At 39.9% G+C, this 21,461-nt stretch overlaps 1 protein-coding gene across 5 annotated transcripts in view; it reads right to left on the reverse strand.

The window, feature by feature from the left end:
• PPIP5K2 (diphosphoinositol pentakisphosphate kinase 2) overlaps window positions 1–21,461 on the reverse strand; it is a 117,485-nt gene that overhangs the window by 85,747 nt on the left and 10,277 nt on the right. For 4 of the 5 annotated variants that reach the window (XM_060235631.1, XM_060235634.1, XM_060235633.1 and 1 more), the window contains exons 3-9: window positions 16,267–16,669; window positions 14,771–14,966; window positions 14,224–14,314; window positions 8,242–8,327; window positions 5,021–5,175; window positions 3,460–3,561; window positions 759–920 (exon numbers count right to left, since the gene is read on the reverse strand). In XM_060235631.1, coding sequence (XP_060091614.1) covers window positions 759–920; window positions 3,460–3,561; window positions 5,021–5,175; window positions 8,242–8,327; window positions 14,224–14,314; window positions 14,771–14,966; window positions 16,267–16,473 — 999 coding nt within the window. In that variant the 5' untranslated portion in view covers window positions 16,474–16,669. Of the gene's footprint in view, window positions 1–758; window positions 921–3,459; window positions 3,562–5,020; window positions 5,176–8,241; window positions 8,328–14,223; window positions 14,315–14,770; window positions 14,967–16,262; window positions 16,670–21,461 lie in introns of all 5 variants that reach the window. The other variant, XM_060235632.1, reaches the window with a different exon arrangement.

A 21,461-nucleotide genomic window follows, 5' to 3' on the forward strand; every position in this document is an offset into this window, starting at 1 on the left:
CCCTGATGGCATTCTACCTTCATAATAGCTTTTTAAATATACAATCCTCCCTTTAAAGCCTTTTGTGTTTATGTGGCTCTCCTTCTGGAAAGTCTACTTACTTTATTGGGAACACAAGGAAACTAGGGATCCTGGTTCCTGGTCCTTCCTTCTTACAGAGCCCCCAGGCTAAGAGCCACAAGCCAAGAGCCCTTTAGCCCTTTACATACATACATACGTACAGGAACTCTGCACAGGATTGCACTGTTTTGCTTTGTTCATATGTAACAGTAGACATTCACTAGCTGTTCTAGTTTAAACCTTTGGATTGCGTAACTTCCATCACATGCTCAGATTCCCCCCTGTGGATTTGTATTTTGCAACAAACTGTAGTTTGCTGTTATATCCAAACTATAGTTTGGAGAAACCAGAACTGGAAACCATGTTTTGTTACTTCCAGTTCTATTTTAAGGCAAACTATACGTTGTACATAGTAGTATACCTGCTTCATATATAACAGCAAAATATAGTTTACTGCAGATACAGGGAGGAATGGGATTCAAGTTGTGAAAGCTAAGGATGCAGGAAGGCAATCAAGCCTAACGTGCTCATGCAACACAAAACTATGGTTTGGCATTATAGATGAACCAAGGCTTTGACTAGGCTCTCCATAATAAACAAAGACAACTTTCTTCAAATATTATATGACTAGTAACTTCCAGATAGTAAATGAATAAACTACTATTGAAGAGTTCAGTTGCATATTTAGTGCTTGTTACCTTAAATGCAAGGCATACTTTCCAGGCTATCAACTTCTCTCTTGCATTAAGGATGACTGGATACCTGACTTCTTTCCCTTCACTGTCCCGCTCTACCTTCCCATCAAGAGCAGGAGATTTGCGAGCTTCAGCATGTGCATAATCTGGACCTACAGTGTACACCTTTGTTGAAAAAAAGGCAACAGAATAATAAGCTTTTCTTTCTTTTAAAATCATTCATTGCATTCTTGTTTTATAGCCAGTTCCAAGTCTAACACCTCCAGATCCTAATTCTTTGCCTTTCATGAAAGGGAGATAACAGGCAAACTGAAAAGAAAAGCCCCAAAGTTATACAGCATTTATCATTCATAAATTCATCCTTGCTGAGTGTTTCATATTACATCTATTGCTACTATTAATTTGTTTAGCAGCACCACTGATCAGATGGTTTACAACCACTGGCTAGGATCCAAATAACATGCAATTAGTTTTGCTTGCCTAAGTGCTGTGATAAATGACTTCTGATACTGAATGCAGTTCCCATCTGTGACATGGCGTGGTGAGAATTTCTTTAATGCAAAATGTAAAAAAATCCACTCAGTGCACACAAGGCCTTGGACACAGCTACAGCAACTCTTTGGACCCCACCCTTCACATACCATAAACTCTTGAAAAATGAAAAGTGATATGATTATTACTGTATATTACACAATATGTATATTATTTATCAACTCTGGGTTCAGAAATACCTGCAGACTGAGAGTGGAGCCTCAAGGGGTTTACAAAGGGGTATAATGCCAGGCAATCCGCCTTCCAAAGCAGCCTTTTTCTCCAAAAGTGGAATAAATGTTTTAAATCAATAAATAAGTAATTTATGTAGGCTAGAGATCAGTTTTAATTCCAAAAGAACTCCAGCCCCCACCTGGATGCTGGCAATCCTAAAACTGTGGTCTGTTTCAACTATGATTTCTGCAAGAAACTCTAGTTGGTTTCCTAGATACACATAGCAGATCCTACCTGGTACAAAAACCAGGCTTCTTGCCTCTCTCTACCTTCTGTGCATTGAGGCCATTCTCTATACTGCTGTTTCTGTGGCTATAAAGATCAGCACTATACAGTAAATTGTGGTATGTGGATTCAGACACCATAACAAAGCAAAATTTGTATGACCTAGGGTTAACAAACCAGATATAAACTTTAATTTGAAACTTTGGTTTGCGCCTTATTATTTGGATTACACAACTAACTGATGGAAAGAGGCGGCAGTCGTGGCCTCTGAGGAAATGTTCCCGGTGGGGCCAAGCCATGCTGCATTATACCAGCGGTGGCTGCTCCCTGGCTATTTCATTGGCCTTTGGAGGCTGCGTGTGCGGGGAGGCCATCTGTGTGGGCTGTTGATGGGGCAGCAGAAGTCTTTTGCCGTCGCCAGCCACAATGCTTTTTGTGAGGCTGCAGTACAGTGGCAGTCCTTTCTGAGGCTGGCTGACAGAGAGAACCCAGAGAACCATTGGAGATTAGTCTGTCTCTGAGGTATGACTATTTTGAAAGTTTGTTCAGCATTTTCTGGCTTGCAGTAGGTGGGGGCAGGGGAGTCAGACAGTGGGAGGCCAGAGATGCTGATTGAGCCATGATGGGTCAATGGTTTATGGAGTGCATGGAATGTACCCCTCAACCAACGGGAGACCTGGATTTGGCCATCCTAAAGGGCTTTTATTATAGAGAGGATGCAGCCATCAGTGCTCCAAGTCTCTAAGGTATTTATATGACTTCCCAGAACACAATAAAAATACAATTATGCTGTATGCTTAGGTATACCTCAGTGTTGAGGCAGCTTGGAAAATATCAGAAGCAGATTCAACAAGTGCTTCACATGGCTGCTGCATGGTTATTAGATACAAATGTTTCTGGATTATACAAATCATTTCCATACTGGATGGTAATTTTTAAAATTTAATTTAATTTTTAGATTTCTATCACACCCTTTCCTGCAGGTGGCTCATGGCAGCTTACAACAGAAATTTAGACACCTATTGCAAATTTAAAAACATAAAAACCATAACAGTATAAAAACAAAGGAAATACAGCATCACAAACACAGACAGCAAGCCAACAACAAGTACTTTTTCAAGTACATTTAGGCTCATTCTTAAGAACATAAGAACATAAGAGAAGCCATGTTGGATCAGGCCAACGGCCCATCAAGTCCAACACTCTGTGTCACACAGTGGCAAAAAATTTTATATACACACATACACTGTGGCTAATAGCCACTGATGGACCTGTGCTCCATATTTTTATCTAAACCCCTCTTGAAGGTGGCTATAAAATGCTTTGAAGTAATGTGCACTGAACCTAGGAGTCTTATTTCCAGCAAGTTTTGAATTGAAATGTCAGGATCATTGGTTTTTAGGATAAGGGCACCTACTCCTTTACATGGTCAGAGTATATAGAAAAAAAACATTTATCAGCTTTTTGAACAATAGGAATGATTACACTACAACAATTCAATAGAAAATAACAGAATCTAAAGGGATGGACACAATAAAGCATTCTTTACTGTACTGTTTCTTTTCCCTGAAGAAAACGGAATGTGATATCTGAACTATTTCAAATTTAAAAATAGCTCAGCTTCAGGCAAAGATAAAAGTTTTACATCTAAAGCTACTGAGTTCCTAAGCACGTGATTGTTCTAAATAATAACTGGAGTATGCAGCTGTCATACCTTCACATCAGTGCCATCTGTAGGCATGAATTCCTCATAAATGTATGAACCAGTTTTCCTCACACTGCTTTCAGGGGAATAAACACTGCTTCTGCTGCCAATCTGAAACACAAACCTTTTCATCAAGATAAATCTATCTTACGGCAAGGCCTTCTCATTCATAAACAAATGATGCTTCTTTACTCTCTATCCCCCAGTCTATCTCAACATTTTAAACAAAACAAAAAATCAACATACCTATAGAAGCATAAAACTGACACATTTATTCTAGTACAAGAGTAATGAAACACTTTAAGAGGAGAGAAAATAGAACACCCAGGAAACTCTTTGGGCAGATAGACTGAGTCTGATGAACTTGCAAGACACAGAAATAGATAGGAGCAGAACCACAAAAATGAAAGCACCTTCTTGCCTAATACACAAAACCCTACATTCTTAAAGCTCATGCTATTCTAAACATTAGAGCATACTACTGTTCAGTCCAGCTTCACATTACTTCCTTCCCGCATAGTTCTGCAACACAAATGTATTAACATATTTATCCACTTTCCATTAAAATGATAAATTATCAAATTGTTTGCCAATAAATTCTATTGCCTGTGACATCCTTGTTCCCATTTCTATTCTACCCCACCCACATCTACACACTATCTGTAATGTGTTTTAGCTACTACTTACTTCCCATTACAAATACGCACATATGGCTTCAGCTCTGACTTCTAGGTTCAGAATATGAGGGGAATGGTCAAAGCTCAATGCAACACTTAATATTTTATAGTTATCTACTAAGTATTATTTTTATAGCCATCTACTAAATGTTGAGCAGGGGCTCACAGCAATTTGGGCTCTAAGTGACAGCTGAGAAAAAGAGACAAATACTGAAGTACCTTAATTGGTAAGATGTGACTGGGCAAGGAATTGCATGGAATTGAATAGACTATACAACAAGGATAGGGAACCTTTTTTCTGCCAAGGGCCATTTGGATATTTATAAGATCATTTGCAGGCCATACAAAATTATCAATTTAAAAAACAGTGCGCTGCCAAGGGAGAACAATTCAGGCCGGCAATCCCAAAGGGCCAGATCAAGTGATCTCGGGCCAGACGTTCCCCACCCATGCTATACAAGATGAAATGTGGGTGATCATTGTCCAAGAGGAAATGGAAAAATGATCTGTGGAAAAGTTAAGGGATAACAGCTTATTCATAAAAATAAAGTCTTACAATTGATGTCTGACATTAGCATGTTCATGGAACTAATATACAAATTATATCTATGGACATATACAATGATGCCCAACTGAGGCCATCTTGAAAGCAGCGCCCACACGAAGAGGAATAAGTCATAGGGCATCACAAATTTCCATCACTCTCATGGCACCTCAGCATGATAGACCATTACAGGGAATGTACAGAAATCACCTGCAACCCTATAGAACACTTCCCCCATGTCTCCTATATATGGGCCAGTTACCTATTCCTTTCGTAAAATTATTTTCATTTGTATCAAAGTCCAAAAAATCAGACAAGTTTATTACTAGTTATTTTAGCATATTCTCACTTTCCGAAAAAGCCTTTGACTTCCACCTCCAGCAGATGTCGGATAATAAATATACACATTGTGGTCCTCAGCACTGACAGGTTTTTCTACAAACGGCTTTTGGAAAACTTCTCCATTAACCTCCACATGATCTTCTCCTTCAATCAAGTTACATTCTGAAAAACATATGAAGGGCAGACCTCAGGCTAGGTTCACAGGTAAAGAGATGTAAATATTTGGCAGAGGATGTGGGAAAGAGTTGTTATTTCTGCCTGTTGGGGACTCTCATACCTTCCACAGCTTCAGTGCTTGAAATAGTAAATATTTGTGAACAAAATGGGTTTTGTGGCATGGTCAGCTCAGAAAAAGTACCATAACACTAACACAGGAAACACTATCAGCAACATGTGATTTTTTCCCATTTCATGTAAGAGAGAGGAGCTATGATTTTGTGGCTCCAACATTACACGGTTTATATATGAAGAATGCTTATATAAGCAGGGCTTTATTTTTGCATGTTAGTGATCAGCATATCTTCCAAATTCTTGGAAAATGCTATCGTTGTTGGGTGTTTTGACCTCATGTTTCCAGGTTAAGATCATCCCATGAAGACATGTGCTGCATGCTTCCTTCAGTTTATTTTATGTGCTTCATAACATTTTCATCTCATCCTAATCATTTTAAGCCACCTGATTTCAGTGAGTCTTACTATAAAATAAGTATGCTTGGGGTAGCAGAAAAAATAGTATAGGTGTGAAGAAATATATGAAAAATCAGCTTGAATTCTCCACATCTAGAATCATAGAGTTGGATGGGATCTCCAGGGTCATCTAGTCCAACCCCCTGCACAATGCAGGAAACTCACAAATACCACCCCCTAAATTCACAGGATCTTCAGATGGCCATCTAGCCTCTTTTTTAAAAACTTCCAAGGAAGGAGAGCCCACTACCTCCCGAGAAAGCCTGTTCCACTGAGGAACTGTTGTAACGGTCAGGAAGTTCTTCCTAATGTTGAGCCTGAAACTCTTCTGATTTAATTTCAACCCATTGGTTTTGGTCCTACCTTCTGGGGCCACAGAAAACAATTCCACACCATCCTCTATATGATAGCCCTTCAAGTACTTGAAGATGGTGATCGTATCACCTCTCAGCCGCCTCTCCAGGTTAAACATGCCCAGCTCCTTCAACCTTTCTCCATAGGACTTGGTCTCCAGACCCCTCACCATCTTCTCCCTCCTTACCCTGGAGAGATGCATGACTTAGAACAATGGGTCACCCAATACGTATTGATTCACTCAGAATAATCTCATCAACACCCAAGCCTGGCTTCCCCTTCACCCATTACCTTGTTTAAGCAGCAATGAATCAACACTTAAATCTATTCATCTTCTCTATCACCCTTCCTGTCCAGTGCTTGTAGGCCATCAAACTTCTCTCGCCTCTTTGTCTACCTCTGGTAGAATGATCAGTCCTCCAGCAGTGAGTCAACCTACATCAGGATATGCTGTGTCCTATAAATATATCATCCTGCTGTGTGTGTGTGTGTGTTCTTAGATCCTTGTCACACCCCCACTTGTGTGTGGGTCCTCTCTTCTCTCTCACTTCCTGAAAGTGGCCATTTCCTCTTCGAGTTTGCTGCTCCTGTAGACCTCTTCAAGACTGGTAATTACCACCCATTCCTACCACACCTTCCCCTTTCTTCCCTGATTTTTCCTGGCTAGCTCTTGTAAATGTTTGCTGTGTGTATCCTTGTTTTATTCTGTTTTCAATAAAAACCCTTCCTGTAAATAACAGCCTGGTTATTTCTCATAGGGAAAAATCCCATATATATAGGTCAAGATCTCAGTTACCCACTCTCTGTCTTCAAGCTAATTCCCCCAATCTAAGTCTTTAAGACTAAGACTATCTTAAGTCTTTGTAATTTTAGATTTTATATATTTTAAATTGGTCTTTTACTGTTTTTACTGTTGACTGTTTTTATGCTGTAACCCGCTCAGAGTCTGTTCTACTGGAAGGGCGGGCTAAAAATCGAATAAAATAAAAAATAAAATAAAAAAATGTGGAGACCGCCTATTTTGGGTAACAGTGTGATCTTTGCTGCATCCAATAAAGAGGCAGTTCAGAAACATTGTGTCTGGTGAGTCTCTGCTGCCTATGGAAGTCAGTTACGATCTCCCTGCCCCTGGGGGAGCACTCAACATTTTCAGCATTTGTACTTGAATTTGTAAAATAAACCACCTATCTTCAGATTGAATTTTTATAAAGATAGGTCAGCACAACTTTGAGAATTTCATCAACTTGGAAATGGACTTTCTCTCTATACAATCAAATTGGACAAGTATCATAAAGTAAGTAATTTCCAATTTGGTGACAATAAACAAAGCTTTCTTTGAACATAACAGCAGACAATTTTTTTTTAAAATGTCAGCAATATAGTGTAAAAGTCACTGGGTTTTTTCTGTGTGCATGCTGTAAGGGTAGGAGTGCATTCTTATGAAAAAATTTACATACGACTTAATGCTAAAAGCTTCTTCAAAGAAAGTTAATTGTTACATAATAATATGCTTGGGCTGTACCACTTCAAGCTGCTTGTAAAAGATTTCACATGAAAAACTAGTAAGTTAGAGAGAAAGGTAGGACAACTATTTACACAATTTTCTACATGCAGTGTTTTTCCTAATAATGGCAATACATTAAATCATGCAATGTCCTCATCTGAAAAAGTACATTTCAAGAACAATCTTTTCACACAATAAACTGTTTATACTGAAAGTCTTAAAAGCATCCACTGTGCCAAGATGGTAACAGAAGTTTTAGATTAGTGTTCAGAATAATTTAATATTCAATATGGCTATATTCAGATATCGCAATCACAAACCTGTGTTTGTGATGGACATGATCATGATTTATCACCATGCTCATGAGCTCTCTTCCTCCCAACCCTTGTATGTAGCTGTGGGACTCCTTATGTCAATCTGCCATGACTTCTAAATGCAAACAATGGAGTTTGTTTCCATAGAAACAATACCAGGTATATCAGATGCCACAGCAAATGATTTTGATTCAATGCTTCTGAAATCTAAAAGTTTTCAGCTGTGCTTTGTATGTGGGGAAAGCAAGGAGGGAACACATGGAGAATGGAAAGAAGCCAGGTTCTTGCTCATCAAAAAGAGGTTTGATGTCTGCATTCAGCCAATGGTTAAATCAGAGTCCTTAGACAAGTCTGTTTCAACATCTGTTACCTTGTGGGTTGTTTGGATCACGGTTTAGAACTGCATAACGAGGAAGCAAAATGCCTTCAGCTTTAAGAATGCTATAAACTTCTCTCCTAAAATATAAAAACAATTCCCATACAATGAACTGTCAAAGAATGTACATTGAAAGAACTCCTCTATGAAGTCTCAGTATTCCCACATAATTTTACATTTTCTTTCAATAACTGTGTAATCAGAGATTACTATTAACAGCACCACCACCCAGAATAATATTTTTCTTAAATGCTCAACGCTCTTTTCATTTTATATTTAGTAACTGAACATTGTTGTTACCATTAGACTGGGGCTTAGACAAAGATGGTGCCTTATCACAAGTTGATGACCAAGGTAAACTTTGATTTCCCAGTTCATGGTATTTTTTAAACATTAAGTTATACTAGGAAGGAATTATAGCTCTATGGCACAGCAGAGGTTCTGAATAGGGGTGTGCAAAAAAAAAAATACGGAATTACACGGATTCAGAAATACACGGGGCCAAAAAGATACGGAATACCGTGTATTTCCTATTACCATCCTCGGAATAGCCGCATATACGGTAGATGCGTGGCTATTTCCGAATATACGGCCCCATTATGCCCTATGGCCATTGAAATCAATGGCAAAAAAGGGTATATTGAAAGCCGCCTGGAGGAGAGGGGGTTTGAGGGAGAGCCCCCAAATTTGCAGGGGACCTTCAAGGGACTCTCCCCTACAAACCCTCCAAGTCCCAAAAAGATTGGGCCGGGGGGTCCCATTCCAGGCTATCCCACCATTTTACCCTATGGGCCATTGAAATCAATGGCAATGTAGGGCATAATTAGAGGCTACTGGGGGGCAGGGGGTTGAGGGAGAGCCCCAAAAACTGCAGGGAACCTGCAGGGAACTCTCCCCTATAAAACCCCCAAGTCCCAAAAAGATTGGGCCAGGGGGTCCCTGTCTTTGGGCTCCCCAAAAGGCCCATTGTCACCAATGATGGTGAAAGCCCAATTAGCCACTTCCTCCACTATAATTGCTGTGGGGAAAGTGGCTCTGGCCAGAGGGGGGTTTGAGGGAGAGGCCCCAAAACTGCAGGGCAGCTTCAGGGGACTCCCCAGCATGAAACCCCCTTGGCCTAAAAAGACTGTACCCATCAATGGGCACCCCAAAAGGAACACTGCTCCCAATGGTGAGAAAAAACCAATTAGAGCCACTTCCTCACTGTAATTGTCATGGGAAAAGTGGCTCTGGGGAGCAGGAGGTTTTGAGGAGAGCCCCCCAAACTGCTGTGCAGCTTCAGGGCACTGTCCCACACAAAACCCACAAGGCCAAAAAAAAATTGGACTAGGGGGTCCAATTCCTGGGGCACCCAAAGCCAAACCTAACTTCACACCGATAATCTCTATAGGACCCAAATGCACTACATCCCTCTATGAACCCTGCAGGCCTGGAACCAATATAAACCCAGTTGCCAATGTCACTGCCACACAAAACACTATCTGCTCAAGGTCTGCTCTGCAGACCTGGCTGCAGCAAACGCAGATGCCAGCTCTCCAGCCCTGCCCCAAACAACACGGGGAGAGCTGGCCAAGCACAACAAGCCTGCTGGTTCTGGGTCTCTCACCCAGGTGCCAGCTTCCCCCCCCCACCCCCGCAAAACCAGAAAAAGGGACAACAGGAGAAGGCCAAGAAACTCAACTGTTAAAAACAGGCCTTTAAAACAATGAAAATTAGGCCAAACAGCGCCCCCCCCCCAAGAACCAGAACCAGAAGAGAAAAGGAACAACAGCAGCACAACACAGCAGGAACAAATCAAACACAGAATCCTTTTAAAACAGTAAAAAAACTTAACTTTTAACAATACAGAAACTTTACCAACCCCTCCCCCCAAAAAAACCCTTCACTCTAACCCCAAGAAATCCAAGCCACCCAAATCAAGAAAAGTAAAAGGACACTGCACTTTTAAAAGTCCTCTCACTAAAGTAAGATACGGGCAAATTGGCAAACCCCCCACCCCAGGCCCCCACCCCCAGCAGAACCCCCTAACCCCAAATAAGCTACCCAGTACCCACCCACCCAAATCTGGATAAGTAAAGGAACTCTGAGTCTTAAAAAGTCCTTTTACTAACTAAAATAAAAACAAGAACCCCAAGACTGTCTTACCTTAGACGTCTTCTCTTCTCAAGGCAGGTCAGGAAAGGCTGAGAGAGAGCAGCAGCAGCTGAGGCCAAGGGCCAGCGCAGCACAGTCTCTCTCTCACACCAACACAAAACACAATAGCAATGGAATGGAGTCCAGCCAGGCATACTCTGACCCTACACAGAGCAGTTTCAAAAATAGCACTGCTTTGTGATTGGCCAGAGAACACTGTTTACTTGGATACCCAAGTAAACAAAAGAGCAAAAGAACAACAATGTAGCTGATGGCTGAGGGATTAGCCCAGGCATCAGCTACACAAAAACCCTTCAAAGCATGCATTTGCAATGCATTTTGCAAATGCATGCTTTGGATTGGCTGCTGGGGCTCCTGTCCCCCTCCCCCTCCCTCCCTGATCCCAGGGAGGCTATGGGAGAGGTGGGAAAATGCTTCCAAAGGCGGGAAAGGAAGCAAGCAGCTCTCCTGAGGCTGCAGAAGCTCCTTTCCCGCTTTTTCCATTGACTTCCGTATACTTCCGAATATCTATACGGAAGTATACGGAGCCATATATGGATCCCGTTTAATGGCCTCAAAATGGAATCGGAAGTATACAGTGCTCTATACTTCCAAATCAGGGGTGATTCGGTGGTCTATGCGGTTCGGCCGAACCAAATGCACACCCCTAGTTCTGAACAGTTAGGGTCTCAAGTTCAATCTTGGTGCCTTCAATTTAAAGGATCTCAGATAAATACCAATTTAGGATAATTTTCATACAGTGCACCAACTAGCTGAGGAGGAAAAACTGGTCATACACACTGCAGTATCTATTTAACTCTAACTCTTTAGAGGACGACATAACTGCATTAAGTTCTGGATGTTACCAAAGAGAATATTAATTTTAAACATGAACTTTACTTGTAGTCTTTAATCCTGATACAAAAGTGGGATACAGGAATACCACCTATTACATGTTAGAGGAAACTAATGTCTTCAACAGACATGGGAAGTATGCATTTATTAATCTGGGATTACTATAAAACATTTATTCTTATCAATATGACTGTTTTTACTTTTTTAATTGTGAGCCACCTTGAGGTTTGGGGATGTGGCATGCAAGTATTTTAAATAAATAAAAGGCACATGTAGGTTAGAGTCTATATTGTATCTACAGATTGCCTCATTCTGAGAAATATGCACCATCAATGCTTGGGGCATATTGCTTTTCATCTTGCTACTTTCATGATAATTTGTATGACCACATTACTGGAAAGACCAAACTGCATTCTGTTCTGTGTTGTGTTTTTCATGTATTTAATGCTTCACTTAATCAGTGGTGAAAGTTGCATACTATTCCCCTACATCCATTTGTTAATTCTTGAAAGAACCAGAACCCCAACTATTTATAGAGAAAACTGATTGCGTAGATAGTTTTCAATCTGAGTTACAGTATGTCACAGAAGTGAGTACACCCCCTCACGTTTTGTAAATATTTAAGTATATCCTTTCATGTGACAACACTGAAGAAATGACACTTGGCTACAATGTAAAGTAGTGAGTCTACAGCTTGTATAACAGTGTAAATGTGCTGTCCCCTCAAAATTACACAACACCCAGCCATTACTGCCTAAACTGCTGGCAACAAAAGTGAGTACACCCCTAAGTGATAATGTCCAAATGGGGCCCAAAGTGTCAATATTTTGTGTGACCACCATTATTTTCCAGCACTGCCTTAACCCTCTTGGGCATAGAGTTCACCAGAGCTTCACAGGTTGGAGTCCTCTTCCATTCCTCCATGATGACACCATGTAGCTGGTGGATGTTAGAGACCTTGTGCACCTCCACCTTCCATTTCAGGATGCCCCACAGATGCTCAATAGGGTTTAGGTCTGGAGACATGCTTGGCCAGTCCATCACCTTTACCCCCAGCTTCTTTAGCAAGGTAGTGGTCATTTTGGGGGGGTGTTTGGGGTCATTATCATGTTGGAATACTGCCCTGCGGCCCAGTCTCCAAAGGGAGGGAATCATGCTCTGCTTCAGTATGTCACAGTACATGTTAGCATTCATGGTTGCCTCAATGAAGTGTAGCTCCCCAGTGCCAGCAGCACTCATGCAACCCCAGACAATGACACTGCTACAGAGGTTGAAGGGGTTGCGGGGTCAGCCTGTCATTGCTCAGAACATATGCCGCATGCTGCATCAAATTGGTCTGCAAGGCTGTTGTCCCAGAAGGAAGCCTCTTCTAAAGATAATGCACAAGAAAGCCTGCAAACTGTTTGCTACAGACAAGCAGACTAAGGACATGGATTTCTGGAACCATGTCCTATGGTCCAATGACACCAAGATAAAGATATTTGGTTCAGATGGTGTCAAACGTGTGCGGCGGCAACCAGGTGAGGAGTACAAAAACAAGTGTGTCTTGCCTACAGTCAAACATGGTGGTGGGAATATCTGGAGCTGCATGAGTGCTGCTGGCACTGGGGAGCTACAGTTCATTGAGGGAACCATGAATGCCAACATGTACTGTGACATACTGAAGCTGAGCATGATCCCCTCCCTTTGGAGACTGGGCCGCAGGGCAGTATTCCAACATGATAACGATCCCAAACACACCTCCAAAATGACCACTGCCTTACTAAAGAAGCTGAGAGTAAAGGTGATGGACTGGTCAAGCATGTCTCCAGACCTAAACCCTATTGAGCATCTGTGGGGGATCCTGAAATGGAAGGTGGAGGTGCACAAGGTCTCTAACATCCACCAGCTACGTGACGTTGTCATGGAGGAGTGGAAGAGGACTCCAGTGGCAACGTGTGAAGCTCTGGTGAACTCTGCCCAAGAGGGTTAAGGCAGTGCTGGAAAATAATGGTGGCCACACAAAATATTGACACTTTGGGCCCCATTTGGACATTATCACTTAGGGGTGTACTCACTTTTGTTGCCAGCAGTTTAGACATTAATAGCTGTGTGTTGCATAATTTTGAGGACAGCACATTTATAATAATAATAATAATAACTTTTATTTCTATCCCGCCCTCCCCGCCTAGGCGGCTCAGGGCGGCTAACAACAACTTACACATTAACATAAATAATAAAACTTTAAATTTAACAATTAAAATTAAACATATAAAAACCAGTCAGTTTTTACACTGTTATACAAACTGTAGACTCACTACATTGTAGCCAAGTGTCATTTCTTCAGTGTTGTCACATGAAAAGATATACTTAAATATTTACAAAATGCAACGGGGTGTACTCACTTCTGTGACATACTGTATATTCTAAGCTTGGCACAGAAACTACCTTTGAAATTGGCACAGAAATTGCCTTGGTCATCCTGAAAGATAATCTGCATGAGTTGATTGATGAGGAAATGAGTGATGCTTGTTATTATACAGCATGGTAGTTTTCTGGACTCTGGTAGGATGATACCACCCAATATGGTATCTTTCTGTAGGGAGGCCATTGTACTGGGAGGGGTACTGGCTCAATGGCAGAGCAGAAGGTACCATTGGCATCTATAGTTAAAAATGTCAGGTAGCAGGTGATGTAAAAAACCTCTGCCAGAGACCCTCATGAGTCACTATCAGTCAGTGCAGACAATATTAACCTTGATAATGGTCTGATTCAGTTTAAGGCAGCTTCATGTCAGCTGACCAGACAAAATGCTATTTTTTTTTTGGCAGCTGGTGGCATATTCAATGCAAACCCTGTTTTTTTTACTACTATGAGTTCCCCGGGGTTTATTTAATCCCCATATTTAATTAGTAAAGGTTTTTGTTATTTGGGCAAAGTTTTTAAAGAGAAGGACAACAGAAATTCAGTTATTTATACTCGATCAGTCATTTATGAATATCTACTTACCTGTCTTGTATGCGATATTGCATATTCAAATCATTAATAACAAATGGATTCCTGAGTTTTGCATAGGAAACAGCTTTGTCCAATGGAAACCCTAAATAAAATGTATTAAATAATATTACATTCACATCTAATGTATTAAATTCTGGGGGAAGAGGAAGGTAAAATGGATTGGAATTAGCACTTTCAGATTTGAACAACGCTAGGATACATTCTTAATTGATCCTCAATCTTGTCTTCTATAAATAGTGACCAGGTTTCAGAGAGATACAGTCTATTCAGTTTGCCCTATCCCGAATTTACCAATGCACAAACATAATATTTTTAGTTAAACAGAGAAAATTGCAACACCCATAACCTTTATCCATCATGCCAGCCCACTGAAAAATTATCTGTCTCAAACAAATCATTAGTTCATCAAATTTACTGTTTAACCAATTAACATATATAAATACACAACAGAAATGTAAATAGCTTAATTTTTTGGTCAGTTGGGTGATGCACTAGTAGCTTTTCTGGAACTTGGTGAGGAAGTATAAAGATCAATCACCTTTAGAATGAAAAGAAATTAGACAATCACACAAAGGCCAGTTTTCCACGAGCTCATTCAAAATCACATCTTCTTCAAATATTACTACCGTAATATATTTAAACATGGAAAGGCGTTCAAGTATTTCTTTCATTGGTTTTGAGTTGGATTTCTTTGCCATTGAACATATTCCAACCACAATCTGTCTTTCTGGTGGCTAGTCATAACAAAAACAAAGTCAACAACAATAAAGTGTTTCTTTTCAACGTTTTTCATGTGTATACAAAGCAAACAAAATAATGTTATATTATTACTAAGTTTAAAGTATCATGTAACTTTCATACATTGTCTATTATTTTTGTTATTCTAAAAAAATGAAAAATGCAATCTGAGACCAGTGACCCATTTTCAGTGCAATTTAATCTAAAAAAAATAATGTAAAGAAAATCAATCTATTTTAATATTCTCATATGAAAAATAACAATTTAGCTAAACTGCAGGGATTGATGCCAAAAATGCCAACATAGGCAATTTAAAGGAAGTAAGGGCTCACTGAGGATATTTTACAAAATGAAAACAGACAAAATAATTAGCTATGTCCCAGTTAAATCTTCTTTCAAACAACATTTGAACATATATATAAGGTCAGCAGCTCAGAATAAGCACTTTTGGGTATGCATTAAGTTTACAATATTTCAGAGACAGAGGGCACAATCCACAAGAGATTACTTTTCAGTCTCCATTTATATCAAGAGCATTGTTAAGTATTCCCAGTGCAGCTGCTGACAGAACTGCATGACAGTAATACCAGCTGAACTGTATCCTAAATAACTTACGTCCAGAATAAGGTATTTTGTTGTTTCAAGTAATTATCTTTACATTGCAAGCCTACATAGAATTGCTCATCTAAACCAACTGAAATAAAAACAGATTAAAACATATATTAAAATGAACTAGTAGCCAAACTGAAATAAATTGCTTCAGACTGGAATAACTCTTCATAGGATTATGCTTTTAAACTGCTGGTGGAGAAACATTCAATTTTTAAAAACGAATTAGTTACTTTCACTATTTTATATATAATATGATGAAATACTTTGATTCAATGAGAGCTGAAACTAGGATTTTATATTAGAAATTTTCTATTTCAAATTAAAACTTTAAAATAGGAAATGAAACCCATTGTAAAAGTATGTTTTTATAAAGCTTTCCCAACTGCAATAATGAAGACATAATTTTTGAGGAGATTCCTATCTCTGTAAGCGCACACTGACAACTTGTTAAATACACAGCAACAGTGATCTATGCATTATACAAATTCTTGAACAATTTGATTCTAGTTTAACAGTGCCAATGAGATGATGTACATTCAAACATATCTTCAGATAATTTTGCTTAAATGGGGCCATAGTGTTTAGTGCCTCTAATGATCATACACTATCTTCTCCATTAACAATATTTTGGTATCTTTGAACTCATGGAATCATTTACCCAACATTATTAAATTCAATACGTACAGAATCATATTCCTCATCTTCATCTTCAATATGACCATAGAAGGACTCAAATGCTGAAGATCTGGCTTGATCCAAAAGCTCCTCTCCTTCTTCACCACCCACAAAAAACCTAGCAAGTTCACTCTCTGTCACAGTAACAGACATGATTACAGAACCTAGGTGATCTACGTAGAGACTGCATCCACACTGAGAGCTGAGACACTGCATATAATTCCCAGTGGTGAGGGCAATAAAAATCCTTGCAGTTTGGCACTGCTTACGCAGTTGCTTGTTACTGTGATAAAGTCAGTTGCCAAAAGCAGTTTAATTGATATCATCTGTCCATTGTTGTCAGCTGTTACTGAGGAGGGGGGGACACCATGCAGATTACCATTTCCCTGAGATAAGGTGGCAATTTTCTACCCTATAAAAAAGTAACAGTAACAGATTCAATATATTCTTTGACATTTAATTGCTAATATTTAAAATGGCATGTTTTAAATGCATCCCATGTCACAAAATTAAAACTATTTTACGCTATGCAATCTCAAGGCAATAAAGTGCCAAAATGCAAATTATAATTTTGATATATTAGTTTGCACATGAAGGAATTTCATAGGATGAGTTGTACTAATCCATATATAGCTTTAATTAAAGTAAAAAAACAAGATTCACTTGGGAGTACCAGGTGAAGAGGGAAATGAAAAGCAGAAAGTCAACATTATATTTTACTATAGCCAGGAACAAAGAGGAAGAAAAACCATTTATTAGTTCAAATAACATTAGACCTTACTGCTCCAAGCTGACTACTAGTGCTCCCCCATATGACTACTGTAATTACAAAGGAACAAAGTGGCTGACCCAAAGAAGTCAGTGATTTTGGCAATTCTAGAAATTTTTAAGACTGGCTCTAGCCAGCAATGACAGTTGGTCAAAAAGGTACTGTATTTAAATTTTCAATAAGAGTATATTATACAGAGGTGAAACACACTTGACTACTATGGCATGGGGAAAGACTATAGCTTAGCATAACAAATACAAAATAGAGCCACAATCCAATTCAAATACAGATGACACAAACATATAGCTAGAGTTGTTTTCAGTGCTATTTGCCGCATATTTTTTTTGCAGTCTTAGAAATCATTTTGAATACATACATGCTACACTTTGTTCATAGTAAACTCTTGACAAGTACAATGCTTCTACCTATCACCTATTAAGTCCCTTCACTGTAGAACTGGTGTCAGCTTTTTACCCCATTGCAGAAATCTGGTCTGGCAGTTTACAAGATGATGTCAACAAAGCTCCATAGGCAATATTTATTAGGTCACTGGCAAAGCCTAGCCAATGGAATGAAGCACTACAAGAAAATGTTTAAAGGTGATACATAATAATGATAGTTCTTTTTAAAAGTTATATTTACAATTTATTACAACAGAACCTAGAACTTTCAGAATTCTTATATTCTAATAGTAGTAAAGTTGGGAAGTCTTTGGATACTTGAATCTAGCGGCTGGAGCTGTGAATGGGGAAGACTGATCTTTCTACAAAACTGTAAAGGGCAGTAGGTTTGCAGAAAAACATGAAATCTAAAACAAACACACACATTGGGCAGCTTAAAAAATCCAAAAATGATAAAAGGAATGTCTGTAGCTTTAAACAATGAATTCCTCAGTGGCTTTCACTAGGCAACAAAAATATTCCAGGCTTCAATTTCTGAGTAAAAAGGCAGGGAAAGGGGGCAGGGCCTGTTCCAGGCCTATTTTGGTCTTTGAGGGAGAACTCATTGGAGTCAGGCTAGGGTTGCCAGCTCTAGGTTGGAAAATTCCCTGAAATTTTGGAGTACAGTCTGAGGAAGGGTTTGGAGAGGGGAAGGACCTCAGCAGAATATAATGCCATAGAGTTCACCCTCCAAAGTAGTAATTTTCTCCAAGAAGACAGATCTCTGTCATCAGGAGTTTAGTTATAATTCTGGGAGATATTCAGGTCCAACCTGGAGGTAGGTGACCCTAGGCCTGGCAGAAATTTCTGAATGACTTGATAACCCCTTGACAAGCATGACTTGCCTACACCTAGCCACTTGCTACTGTTCAACAGCCACCTATTAAAGCCATTCTGGTGTAATGTGAGAGCTTCGGAGTAGGGTCTGTGAAACCCAAGTTCAAGTCCCCATCTTAGTGCGGAGACTGACTGGATGATTTGTGGGCCAGTCACATATTTTCAGCCGAACCTACCTTACAGGATTGGTGTGCGGATAAAAAGGAGAGAGGAGAATAATGTAAACTGCTTTGGTCCCCGCTGTGGAGAATGATGGGGTATAAATTAAACAAAAAATAATGAGGGGGGACAGATAAAAAGAAGATTAATGAATGGCTGAGGAGAGAATGCGGACAGAGGAGACAGGAATTCCCAAAAGGAGGGAAAAAGGAAATAGTATGAGGAAAGTGAGGTGTGACCCCACAAGTCCTTGAATGTTCCCTACCATGCAAGCGGGCCTTGCCTAGTGGATAGCACCACACAACTAGGACACAGTTTTCCTAGGCAGAGGCTGCCAGAGGGGGAGGGGCAGAAAGGGAAAGCTTAAGACAGAGAGGCAAATAAAAGTAGTTTGGCTGTTGGATGGGAAGGAAATAGGATTGTCAACTCCAGGTTAGAAAATTCCTAGAAGTTTTTGGAGGGGAGGGTTTGAAAAGTTTTGAGGGGGCTGGGGTTTTGAGAAAGGGTGGGACCTCAGAGGGGCATAATGCCATAGACTCCACTCTCCAAAGCAGCCATTTTCTCCAGGAGAACTGCTCTCTGCAGTTAGGTGTTCTGCTATTAGGAATGGTCGCCATCCAGAAAAATGATGGTTCGTGGAAGTTCAAGGTCCATGGGGTTTATGGATCCCCAGACCACAAGCCTCCATGTTCAGCAGACTGGGTCATGGTCTGAGTGGATTACAAAGCCATTTAAAGCGAATGTGTTTGGTCTGAATGGGTTACAAAGCCATTTAAAGGGAATGCAAACTGGGCCCAGTCCGTGGAAAAATTAGCTCTGTCATCCAGTCCATGCCCATTCCTAATGTAATTCCAGGAGATCTCCAACCCTACCTGGACGTTGGCAACCTTAGTAGAAAAGAAGGAAGCAGGAACAGGGAATAGGCTATGGGGGCTTTCAGTAATGAAAAAGAGGGAAAAGTGGAGAAGGGGGAAATTAGAAGCCTTCTGCAAGTTCTTGCAGGTTCCCACATTATACTGTATTTAAATAACCACAAGAATGTCAGATGTTATACTTCTAGAGAGAGAGTAATTACTATCAGATAAATACGTCAAAGCTTGTTTCTTTACTTTCATTTTGGGTCTTAAAAGCATTAAATACTGAAACAATAATTACAACATGCAATCATTAAAACAATTCACAGTATAATACTAAGCAGAGGTACTCCCTTCATTGACTCGTCTTAGAAGGTTGCAACACAAATTTCCATTGTAAGGATCATATTATCAACTAGAATTAAAATTAAAAGTACCTGAAAAGAATACCAACATTTTATTACTAACTACTCAGAGGTGTCGGACTCATTTGTTACAAGGGCCAGATCTGACATAAATGTCACTTTGTTGGGCCAGGCCATATGTGCCATAAAAAGTTAACAGGAGGTACCAGAGATATAAACTTTATAAAGGTGATTTCAAATCTCAAAAGCAGGTGAATGACAATAGCAGGCTTGACTGGATTAGGTGTGATATGCAGAGGGGTAGTAGGCATAAGGACACCAGCATTGCTAATGAGACAGGAAACCTAGGCCTCAATTCCATCCAGCAGGATTCAGTCCAGGAGGATGCAAAGAATAAATGGACATAAATCTGACAGTAGAAAACACAACATTCAGTTGCTGATTTAAGAGTAGCAGTGCTTTTACTAAGGAATTTCAAAGGAAGATTAGAAAGAGGGACTGCTGAATTGCAGTTGATAATGAAGCTCAAGACAATGCATCCTCTCCAGGACTGAATTGAGAGCTAGTTTTCCTGTCTCATTACCAATGTGTACTATTATCATTTGGCATCTCAAATCACTCTCCAAGATACAAGGACCAATTCAAGTGTTCTGTCCTAATCAGGGTCTTTTTTTGAAATAAACTAAATCCAAATAGAATAGAGAAATCCATTTTTTTAAAAAAAGCCAAATTTATAACCCAGAATAATTTCATCAATGTACATTGTGCTTGTTAGAAGAATCCATCCACCCTGCCTCCCTCCGAAAAAGTGTGCTTGCACACAAAAGCTTCTACCTGGAATAAACCATTGTTGGTCTTGAAGCGGCCATCATGGACTCCAACTTTGTCTTCTCTCTCTCTCCTTCCTCCCCTAAAAGAGGAGCAGCTCCAGAGGGAGAAGCTGTGTGTGTGCGTGAGAGAGAGGGAGAGGCTGGTCTTTGTATTTCTCTTGCACAAAGCAGGAAGCAGCCATGGAGCTCTCTGTGTGCCTGTGTATGTGTGTGTGAGAGAGTGAATGAGCGCAACAGGGGGACGAAGGCAAGAGGTAGGATACAGGAAGCAGAGACAGGGAGGGGAGCTGGGGGAAAAGCAAGCTATGGTGTGGCTGCAGTAACAGCCCTAGAAAAGAAAGCAGGAGAAGGAAGTTGCTTGAGGGCCAGACTTGAGCCCTGGGTGGGCCAGATTCGGTCTGAGAACCCCATGTTTGACACCCCTAAAACTAGGCCAAGTGTTGCTACTTCTAAATAATATTTTTAAACAAATGGTCCTGCATAATAAAAATGTATATTATTGGAACAGTGAAAAATGAAAAGTGCTTATAACATTAATTACTACTGTACTTATTGCTAACTACAATTCACATACTTTTTGGTCATACATGAAGTTGCAGCATATAAATTATACAAACACAAGAACAAAGATTACATACAGCAAACTGGATAATTACAAAGATTGTAAATTTAAATGTCCATGATTTTTCCCCAGCCATTAAGTTTATGAGAATTGTCTTTGACTATATTTGTGATTAGCCAATTTATCAAACATTAACTTTCAGTATACTCCGACCACAAAAGCAGCAGGATTGTAGTGTGTTCAACATTTATTGCATGTTTTATTCTGCTTTTACTGCACTGCCACCTAGTTTTGCATTGTTTCATGTATCAGCTCAGATTCTTTTTTTCCCCATTGTTTTCATACTCTGTAATCCTAATGCACTGTTTAACTGATACCTTATGCTGTC

Source organism: Heteronotia binoei, chromosome 4, assembly GCF_032191835.1.
Source record: "Heteronotia binoei isolate CCM8104 ecotype False Entrance Well chromosome 4, APGP_CSIRO_Hbin_v1, whole genome shotgun sequence".
Classification (NCBI taxonomy): domain Eukaryota; kingdom Metazoa; phylum Chordata; class Lepidosauria; order Squamata; family Gekkonidae; genus Heteronotia; species Heteronotia binoei.